Raw genomic sequence first — 10,328 nt, 5'->3', positions numbered from 1 at the left:
AGTCAACAACATGTGCCATGATATTAATGAAGGAATCAATCTCTTGTGGGCTATAGGCCTTTGTTGTTCAGATCACCTTGGTGATGTCTCATTAAGCTTTTTGAATAAACAAATACAATATAGCTAATATAGATGTTTAAATTTTGTGATCAAGGATATGTGATGGCACAGACCTTACTAATGTAATGTTGTTGTGTTCCCTTGGGCATGATGACTCCACTAGCCTTCCGGACTGAAGAGAGGTTCTGAAAGTACTGCAGTTCGGTGTACACCTTTGTACAAAGACAATATAGCCTACACTTTAAAGTTTGTTTGTCTGTTTTTAATCGGCTCTGGTAACCAACTACTGAGAAAAGGAATGAAAGGATGTAAACTGAAATTGATATGCATTGATGCTAAAACACAGTGGAAACCTCTCACATGAGTTCAGCAGTGTGGCACCAAGTTTCCCTACTGAATCGTAAGCAAGGTGCTGCCCTCCTCTGGTCAGGAGAGGGAGAGTGGTTTGCCTGGTATAGACTTTCTTTTCTCATATTGTCACACTTCTCTACGGGGGTGTCACAGCGCATGACTGTCACTACATCCTGCAGGCTTCAAAGGTTTCCTTCCTGTCCATGGAGCTCAGCTCACAATGGAGGAAAATGTATTTGTGTGTATTTTCCTCTGGGTAACAACACACATCCTATGTGCACGTTCTCAGGAGAGATGACGGAAACCGTCAATAACAATTTTTTTCTCATTGAGACACAGGACAAGGTCTCCCATTCTGCTGCATTGTTTTATTCTCAATTCACAAAGGCATAATTACAGGCATTTAAAGACTGTACAAAAGGTTAATAAGAAGAAGAGGTGTAAAAAATATAGAAAATATACAAATGCATTCAAATCAATAACAGCTCAATGGGCTGAATAAATCAGAGAATAAATATTGATGGTGGTCATTCAAGTTGTCCGTCTTGTTCTGACCCTTGTTCTGGTTCTGGCTCTGGTTCAGGCCGGGGTTCGTGCTCTGGTTCTTCTGACTCGTGGTCATTGTGGTTTAACTGGGCATACTCAACTGAGCCTAGCTGAAATAGACAAAATAAAATAAAAATTACAAGAAGAAGCGCGTGTCTGTTTCTGTGTATTCCAGCAGTTTCCTCCTCCTGTGCTGAATCTGATTGTCTCCATAAGGGGTCCCTCTAAGACAAAACAAAGTCATGAGGTCTATGTACTGTATGTAAAACAGTACTGTCACGTACATGAGTGTATTTGTTAGTACATAGCTCTACTTACGCCGTCAGCTTGTTCGGACGCTGACTCACCTGCAAAAACAAGAGCAGGAGACAAGCTCAGGAAAATAACACCCTCCACCCAGAGCCTCCCCCTTCCCCAAAACAACACCCTCCACCCAGAGCCTCCTCCTTCCCCAAAACAACACCCTCCACCCAGAGCCTCCCCTTCCCCAAAACAACACCCTCCACCCAGAGCCTCCCCTTCCCCAAAACAACACCCTCCACCCAGAGCCTCCCCTTCCCCAAAACAACACCCTCCACCCAGAGCCTCCCCCTTCCCCAAAACAACACCCTCCACCCAGAGCCTCCCCCTTCCCCAAAATAACACCCTCCACCCAGAGCCTCCCCCTTCCCCAAAACAACACCCTCCACCCAGAGCCTCCCCTTCCCCAAAACAACACCCTCCACCCAGAGCCTCCTCCTTCCCCAAAACAACACCTTCCACCCAGAGCCCCCCTTCCCCAAAACAACACCCTCCACCCAGAGCCTCCCCTTCCACAAAACAACACCCTCCACCCAGAGCCTCCCCCTTCCCCAAAACAACACCCTCCACCCAGAGCTTCCCCCTTCCCCAAAACAACACCCTCCACCCAGAGCCTCCCCCTTCCCCAAAACAACACCCTCCACCCAGAGCCTCCCCTTCCCCAAAACAACACCCTCCACCCAGAGCCTCCCCCTTCCCCAAAACAACACCCTCCACCCAGAGCCTCCCCCTTCCCCAGAACAACAACCTCCACCCAGAGCCTCCCCCTTTCCCAAAACAACACCCTCCACCCAGAGCCTCCCCCTTTCCCAAAACAACACACTCCACCCAGAGCCTCCCCCTTCCCTAAAACAACACCCTCCACCCAGAACCTCCACCTCTCCTCAAGACTGACACCTTGGGCTTATCGCATTACAACCACTAATGTGTGTGTTACTAGTCAGTTTCCCTGCCGACAAGACCATTGTTTGACAATATAGAGGCAGGCCAAAGCCCATGATTGTTTTCTCTTCCCCTGCGCTGCAACATTGTTTGATACAAATACCATTGACATTTGTAAGGAGAAGGTCAATTACTCAACAATGGGCAATATGGTTGGCGTGTGGGTTCTTATTTCAGGGGTAAACAAGGGAGCAGTCTGTCCTCTGACTCCACTTGACAGATGCACCCTGTGTTTGGGTTGGATTGTAATAACAGGAAGTTCCCTTTGACGAGAGCAGGAAGTGGACAGCTGGCTAAGCGGCCGGCTTAACGGCACCCTCTCTCACTGACAATGCAGATGTTTAGAGTTAGGCTTGGCCTGGTTTCCTGCATGGCACATTTCTCAAACCCCAGAGAAGAAGCCCATCTAATTTGCTGTTTCTCAGTGTATATAGGGCTTCAGTGAACATTGAACAGGATGTCAGTCTTACCTTGATTCGAATTCCGCACTTCGCTGTACACAGTGTCTGTGCCTTTCTTCACAGGGGCTAGAAATGCAAAAACAAATGCTTCATATGGACATAATCAAAAAATGCAAGTGGACAGCTCATGATTATTTGACATTAAGCAATAGATCAATAATAATGTTGCCATGCGTATTTGAAGCCTAGCACCTCCCAGCTAAGAGGATGGGTCAGTCTCTTACCTCTGGTGGGGCCTACCTCCTGGGGATGGACCTCAGTGTATTGTGGCTCAGGTACCTCAGTAGTTTCCTCGCTGGTCTGGTCGTCAGACTCTACAAGTCACACTTAATGTTAGACATGAATAGTCACATAGTTAATGCTCCTACTGTTGAAATGAAGGAGTTGACCTCATGAACTCTGGTACACTCACCTGAGCCTGAGACGTGATCACTCCAGACGCTCCTTCCCATGACCCCAGGAGTGACTGTAAAACACAGAGACCAGGGGTCAGTCATACAGGACACCGGTCACATCCAATTGGATGAAACATTCATTGCTTTGCCATATTAGGTATGTATCCCCTCACCTGCTCTTTACCCATAGCCAAGCTAGGAGGAAGGAACACACAGAATGGAAAGATGACATCCTGAGAGGATGAAGGGTTGGAGCAAGGTTAGGGCTGAGATGGTAGGGGTCTGCAAGACTCTATAAACCTTCTATCATGGGCCAATGGTTTAGTAGTGTGAAGTCCTGACAGCAGATATAGGTTCTACTGTACAGTAAATCAGTAGACAGATCTTACCATTGGCAGCCTCATTGACTTCTCCATGGGTCAGCCTCAGAGTCTCGTCTGTTTTAGTGCTTGCTGGCTTCCTGAGAGAGGGGGAACAAGAAAACACAATGAACAATGAAACAGGAAACTCCTATATGGCCTTTATCGCTTTAATATTCACATCTTCCCAAACAAAGAATTGTGCATCACTGTACATTCAATGGTTTGTGAATAGACTATGGTAGTATGATGAAGTCAAAGTCAGGCCTACTCACACTGACAGTTCCACTGTTCTCTCTCTTCTGAATGGAAGAAGGCATTTCTTAACGAGGATGATGATGATGAGAGACACTGTGAGCAGGATGCAGAATGCTGCGATCAGCCCCTTCTTCCAGCCAGCCAACTTCACTGCAGACAGCAAGGTTACAGAGGTTACCTCAGGTCAAGTTCAGCCACAGTGGATTTAGCTAAATGACTTCTAGTCACACACCAGTGTGTTTGTGTGATAATACTTTCATCTGCAAGATCCCTTCCCCTCTCACCTCCAACAGTGACCATGGCACTCCTCTGGCTGTCATTGGATGGGTTGTTAGTGACACAGTAGTATCCGCCTCCATGCTCTCTACTGACACCTTGAAACGAGTGGGATAATCGCATGTCATTGGTGGTCTTGGACAGCAGGGGCAGGGCACTCTTTGTGTGATACCATGTGTAGGTGATGGGGGGCGTGCCCCGCTGGACAGTGCAGGTTAGGGTCAGGTCCTCCCCCTCAGCCACGTCCCCCATTTTGGGTGTCAAGGTCAGTACTGGCCTGGACACTGGCTCTGTGGGGAATTAATGTTGTTGAGTCATTACAGTAAATCTACTATGTCATCAGTTAGACTGACTGTACCAGCATCTCCCTTTTATAAACCAGAGCCATATGTAGGTGTGTGTATGTATGTATGTATGTATGTATGTATGTATGTATGTATGTATGTATGTATGTATGTATGTATGTATGTATGTATGTATGTATGTATGTATGTATGTATGTATGTATGTATGTATGTATGTATGTATGTATGTATGTATGTATGTATGTATGTATGTATGTATGTATGTATGTATACATTTGTTTCTGTTATAAACAGGTGGTGTGGCCAACTCACCTATGATGGTGGCAGTGCGTCGGAGGTGATCTCCTGAGCTCTCCATGTAGGGCTGACTGGGGTTGTTCTCGGCTTTGCAGGAGAAGCTGTGGATGTCAGAGCTCCTATGGATGGAGGTGATGTTGAAGAGGGCCAGATCCCAGGGTCTGCGGACCACCCTGAACTCAGCTTGTCTGTGGGGGCTCAGCAGGGTGTAGGTAATGGGCAGACTACCGTTGTCACTCTGACACTGGAGCTGGAAGGGCTTGCCCAGGATCAACCTGCCCCCTACCACGCTCAGAAGAGGGACTGACACAGGCACTGACAGAGGGAGAGGGGGAACAAAAAAGAGAACGAATAAGACAGAAAGCGACCAGAGAAGAGAAAAACGGTTAGAAAATCAAGCACATGCAATGTTTGAGAATGTTGAATGAGAGTGTTTTTAAGAGTGTTTTGACCCCATCCACTGTCACAACAGAAATTACACGATTGTTATAAGGCTGTTATTGCATCAAATGGTTGTTTTATCCAACATAATAAGGGGTTGTTAGAACACTCATCTATCTGTGTGTGTTAAACCTAACAAGGCCGCATTCCATAGCATGATTAGTGTCTGTGTGCCTGACTGGAAGCTACCAGGGAGAGATGGCTCGGGGCCAGACCCTGGTTTCTACACAATGAGAAGTTTTTACAGCAGATACTTATAATTCACAGCAGACAGTATCTTTCAAATCAATTTTAAACTTGTAACCCATTCCATACATCTGTTGTTTGTCATGTAGACTGAAGGGGGTGTATCTCGGCTATAAAAGACCTTTGTACCTTTGTCTCGAGGCTCTCAACGAATCATCTGAGGGTGATTCGTTAACCAGCCATCATTATCTTAGGGCACTCAATCGATTCACTTTATATGTGTGTGTTGTATTGACCTGCTCCCTTATTAATAAGTGAATAAAGATTAAGTTTAAGCATATCTCTGACTTGTGTGATAAGTTTGTCTCTCCTCATTTGAATGTAAAGAAATTAACCACTACACCACACAACGAGACTCACCTTTTGCCTTGAGGACAATCTGTGTGCTGTTTTTGAAGATCTTTTTGGTTTGGCCTCTTCCTTGGGCTTGGGCCTGGCAGGAGTAATTTCCATTAAGGGAGGGGTGTGCTGTGGCACTGTAGTTCCCTCCTGATGTCAGTAGGACTTGGTTCCTGTACAGGGAGTACTTCACGTCCCCAATGTTGATTCTCTCATGGGAATAGCGGTCAGTATCACAGTTCAGTGTGAAGCGCTCTGTCTCAAACACCTCTCTGGGCTTCATCACCAGGACTGGCTTGGAAAACAACTCTGTGGGAATCAGACAGAAAAAGCAGAGTGTCAAACATTAAATTCAAAGACACTTTGGCATGGTGAAACATTAAATTACGTTAGAAAACGCTCACACGCTGTGGCCCAACCTTTTACAACACAGTCAGACATCCAATACTTGCCTTTGACTTTGATGCTCTCATAGGCTTCTTTCTGCACATTGCCTCTTTCCACCTTGCACACATACTCCCCAGAGTCCTCTGCCAGAACTCTGAGTGAATGACTGAGACTAATGGAGGCTGTCTTAAGCACCCTCTTGTCCTTGTTCAGGAAGACCGTCACATTGGATGGGGGGTTCACCACTCGACAGACAAACTCGACAATGTCACCCTCAATCACGTTTTTACCAGGAAGAATGTTCATGACAGGTGTGATGAAAAGTTCTAATGATACAACAGAAGAACAGGGAAACTCTTTAACCCAACATTTATTTTCTTACAAGTGATCAAATATTGAAGCACACAGAAGCATAATGCCCATAGCTACTGTAAATCTGAACCGGTACCTTCGAATAAAAAATGTAACAGTTATAGTCAGCATTCAACCCCACACTTACCTTTGACCATGACCTTGACAGTGTTACTGTTGTTGGACCTCCCAGCGTCAGGCAGCATGGTGATTTCAAAGTAACAGCGCAGGTGTTTGTCCCCAGCATGCTTCAGCTCCAGCCTGGTCCCCACTGAGTTTCCAATGGCCCTCACCTGCTTGATCTTCTCCTGGTCCTGGTAGAAGTGGAAGAGCAGGGAGCCAGACTCATCTGGGGCGCTGCAGGTAGCTGCCACCTCATCCCCCTCAAACAGGATCTGGGAGGTCACCTGCAGCACAGGCGTCTGCAAGCCTGTGGTCGAACAATCAATGTCAGTCACTAGGATGTCACATACCATGCATCATCAGGAGGAAAATACTTGATACTGTATGTACCTACATATCATGGATTACAAATGAAATATTTTTTATTTAATTTTATTTAACCTTTATTTAAAAAGACAAGTCAATTAAGAACAAATTCTTATTTACAATGGCGGCCTACCCCGTCCAAACCCTAACCCGGACGATGCTGGGCCAATTGTGCACTGCCCTACGGGATCTAGAGATCTAGAGAGTTTTACCAGAAAGTCAATATAATCATGGATCCATTTCAGCAGTACCTGTGACTGTGAGTCTGTGGGTTCTGCTGCCTTTGCTCTTGTCTTGAACTATGACCTGGCACTTGTAAGTGCCAGAGTTGGCAGCCCTGGCCGGGTTGAGCTGGTGAAGGGCCGCAGATTCGGTGGTGTTTTTGGAGTAGACCAGGACATCGTCTCGCAGGAAGTTGAAGCTGTGTGTCATGGGGTTGGACTGGTCATGGCTGACGCTGACCTCACAGTTCAGGTTCATCAAGGTCCCACTGGTTACCTCACCACTTGGGTCCAGTTTGAGTGTCACACTATCTATGGTGAATACTGGACAAACACACACAGACACACAAAGACACAATGACATCCAAGGCTAATGCAAACTACTATTTGGGGTGCAAAATAACCAAGGCTAAATGGACTATTCTTCAAGACTAGCCAGGGAGTTCCCTCTGTGCTTTACTCCAGTCCTCCAGACAGAGGAAGGCCCTTCCCTGGTGCCTGGCGGCAATCCACTCCACTGCACAGTAAGCAGGAGGTGTGCCTGGTGGCCCTCCACAGTAAGGAGGAGGTGTGCCTGGTGGCCCTCCACAGTAAGCAGGAGGTGTGCCTGGTGGCCCTCCACAGTAAGCAGGAGGTGTGCCTGGCGGCAATCCACTCTACTGCACAGTAAGCAGGAGGTGTGCCTGGCGGCAATCCACTCCACTCCACTGCACAGTAAGCAGGAGGTGTGCCTGGTGGCCCTCCACAGTAAGCAGGAGGTGTGCCTGGCGGCAATCCACTCCACTGCACAGTAAGCAGGAGGTGTGCCTGGTGGCCCTCCACAGTAAGCAGGAGGTATGCCTGGTGGCCCTCCACAGAAAGCAGGAGATGTGCCTGGTGGCCCTCCACAGTAAGCAGGAGGTGTGCCTGGTGGCCCTCCATAGTAAGCAGGAGGTGTGCCTGGTGGCCCTCCACAGTAAGCAGGAGGTGTGCCTGGTAGCCCTCCACAGTAAGCAGGAGGTGTGCCTGGTGGCCCTCCACAGTAAGCAGGAGGTGTGCCTGGTGGCCCTCCACAGTAAGCAGGAGGTGTGCCTGGTGGCCCTCCACAGTAAGCAGGAGGTGTGCCTGGTAGCCCTCCACAGTAAGCAGGAGGTGTGCCTGGTAGCCCTCCACAGTAAGCAGGAGGTGTGCCTGGTGGCCCTCCATAGTAAGCAGGAGGTGTGCCTGGTGGCCCTCCACAGTAAGCAGGAGGTGTGCCTGGTCCCTCCACAGTAAGCAGGAGGTGTGCCTGGTGGCCCTCCACAGTAAGCAGGAGGTGTGCCTGGTGGCCCTCCACAGTAAGCAGGAGGTGTGCCTGGTGGCCCTCCACAGTAAGCAGGAGGTGTGCCTGGTGGCCCTCCACAGTAAGCAGGAGGTGTGCCTGGTGGCCCTCCACAGTAAGCAGGAGGTGTGCCTGGTGGCCCTCCACAGTAAGCAGGAGGTGTGCCTGGTGGCCCTCCACAGTAAGCAGGAGGTGTGCCTGGTGGCCCTCCACAGTAAGCAGGAGGTGTGCCTGGTGGCCCTCCACAGTAAGCAGGAGGTGTGCCTGGTGGCCCTCCACAGTAAGCAGGAGGTGTGCCTGGTAGCCCTCCACAGTAAGCAGGAGGTGTGCCTGGTGGCCCTCCACAGTAAGCAGGAGGTGTGCCTGGTGGCCCTCCACAGTAAGCAGGAGGTGTGCCTGGCGGCAATCCACTCCACTGCACAGTAAGCAGGAATTGTAGGAGGAAGGAAAGGAGGAAAACACTTTAACAAACACAGACCAACTGTCCCCTCCCCTGGGAGGTCTGTGGCCTTACCTTGGCTCCTGTTCGCACTCAATACCAACAACATTATTGGGCCTGAGCTGACACAACAAAGTGTTCCACATCTTCCCTGGTAATGCTTTTAGAATAGGTAACACATACAGCTCAGCCATGCAGGAGAAAAGGCTGAGACCTGAGCCAAAAGTACTTTGGAGCCAAATTTGTGACTCAGCCTTCGGGGAATAGATACGGTCTGTTATTACAGTTATATGCCACCAGCTCCCTCTCAATACCCCACCAAGAGCTCAGAATGAACTAAGTTGCTGAGAAAAATAAAACCATTACAGTTTCTGAGAATGTAGGTGGATCAAAGAGGTTCAACATCTCAGAAGCTTGTTCACATGCTGACACAAAACAATGAAACCAGTTGCGTATTCTGCTTAAAATACCTTCAATAAATCGAATGAAAAATATGAAAATGTCAAGGAAGCCAGACGCTCACAATACCCATTTCCTACAAAAATAACTATTTTGTGTGAGGCATAAAAATAGCCGCTTATCAACCGTAGAGAGGACCAACTGCCCTCAAACTGTCTCTATGCTGGGACTCTTCCAGCTCTATGGTGCATTTATTAAAGTGGCATCAAACACAGAAAGTAATTGTATCTCATACTTACATGACTGAGCTCCTGCCCCTTGCCCTGTGAGTGGAGATAGGTGGAGGGAGACAGAGGAGGAGGAATAAGAATAGAAAGCAAGTGATGTGAGAGACAGACATACATATGAACTAAAGGTAACCTATCTGAGCTCAGAAAGTAGAGTAGAGTGCTGGATCCTTACAGAGGGTGAGCAGACAGGTCAGCAGCAGCAGAGGCAGGTAGAGTGGTGGGGAGTCCATCCTGAGTGATGACACTGATGCAGCACCACAGCCAGGAGCCAGAGTGGCAGGCGCTCACATAGGGACAGGGGAAGAAGGGAAAGACGGACCGGGCCACAGGGAATGAGAGGTGGAGTACGCAAGGAGCAGGAAGGCGGAGAGGGCGGGGCATAATTGTCTATGTGTGTGTGTTACGCCTTCGTCTTATCATTGGCCTTCTTTTTGTTTCATTGACCAGGAAATGACCGCTGCTTCCTCAGGATATGCAAGTTCCTAAATGTAAAGTGCCTTGACTTACCCCAAATTTTTGTTGTGTTACAGCTTGAATTCAAAGTTAATTAAATTGTTTTTCCCCCCTCACCCATCTACACACAATACCCAATAATGGCAAAGTGAAATTTTTGCAAATTGATTGAAAATTAAGTACAGAAATATTTAATTTACATAAGTATTCACACCACTCAGTCAATACATGTTTGAATCACCTTTGGCAGTGATTACAGCTGTGAGTCTTTCTGGGTAAATCTCTAAGAGCTTTGCAAATCTGGATTGTACAATATCTGCCCATTATTCATTTCAAAATTCTTCAAGATCTGTCAAATTATTTGTGGATCATTGCTGGACAACCATTTCAGGTCTTGCCATAGATTTTCAAGCAGATTTAAGT

The 10,328-nt window shown here is 47.8% G+C and overlaps 1 protein-coding gene across 3 annotated transcripts; it reads right to left on the bottom strand.

The window, feature by feature from the left end:
* Nucleotides 1-759: 759 nt before the first annotated feature.
* On the bottom strand, nucleotides 760-9,791 carry LOC112234965 (platelet endothelial cell adhesion molecule). Of its 3 annotated transcripts, XM_024403305.2 has the most exons (15): nucleotides 9,625-9,790; nucleotides 9,462-9,485; nucleotides 7,055-7,348; nucleotides 6,463-6,744; nucleotides 6,029-6,289; nucleotides 5,598-5,885; nucleotides 4,566-4,865; nucleotides 3,957-4,238; nucleotides 3,690-3,822; nucleotides 3,445-3,515; nucleotides 3,073-3,126; nucleotides 2,885-2,974; nucleotides 2,670-2,726; nucleotides 1,276-1,304; nucleotides 760-1,067 (listed from the first exon to the last, which is right to left on the bottom strand). In XM_024403305.2, the coding sequence occupies exons 1-15, from the start codon at nucleotides 9,680-9,682 to the stop codon at nucleotides 939-941; spliced, it is 2,352 nt and encodes a 783-aa protein (XP_024259073.2). In that variant the 5' UTR covers nucleotides 9,683-9,790; the 3' UTR covers nucleotides 760-938. The 3 variants fall into 3 exon arrangements, with proteins under 3 accessions (XP_024259073.2, XP_024259074.1, XP_024259075.1); XM_024403306.2 differs by lacking the exon at nucleotides 1,276-1,304 and having other exon boundaries at nucleotides 9,625-9,791; XM_024403307.2 differs by lacking the exons at nucleotides 760-1,067; nucleotides 1,276-1,304; nucleotides 2,670-2,726; nucleotides 2,885-2,974; nucleotides 3,073-3,126 and adding an exon at nucleotides 3,152-3,288 and having other exon boundaries at nucleotides 9,625-9,791.
* Between the last annotated feature and the right edge of the window lie 537 nt (nucleotides 9,792-10,328).

This window comes from Oncorhynchus tshawytscha, linkage group LG09 (assembly GCF_018296145.1).
Source record: "Oncorhynchus tshawytscha isolate Ot180627B linkage group LG09, Otsh_v2.0, whole genome shotgun sequence".
Taxonomy (NCBI): domain Eukaryota; kingdom Metazoa; phylum Chordata; class Actinopteri; order Salmoniformes; family Salmonidae; genus Oncorhynchus; species Oncorhynchus tshawytscha.
The sequence above is the reverse complement of the archived record's forward strand: the minus strand, read 5'-3'. Positions and strand labels throughout refer to the sequence as shown.

What these genes read in the sequence shown, in the direction of transcription:
- LOC112234965 (XM_024403305.2), bottom strand. Translation starts at nt 9,682, where the DNA reads ATGGACTCCCCACCACTCTACCTGCCTCTGCTGCTGCTGACCTGTCTG. An exon ending in CCACAGACTCACAGTCACAG is followed by an intron (nt 6,745 to 7,054) that starts GTACTGCTGAAA and finishes GTTCGACCACAG; the next exon opens with GCTTGCAGACGCCTGTGCTG. An exon ending in TGATCACGTCTCAGGCTCAG is followed by an intron (nt 2,975 to 3,072) that starts GTGAGTGTACCA and finishes TGTGACTTGTAG; the next exon opens with AGTCTGACGACCAGACCAGC.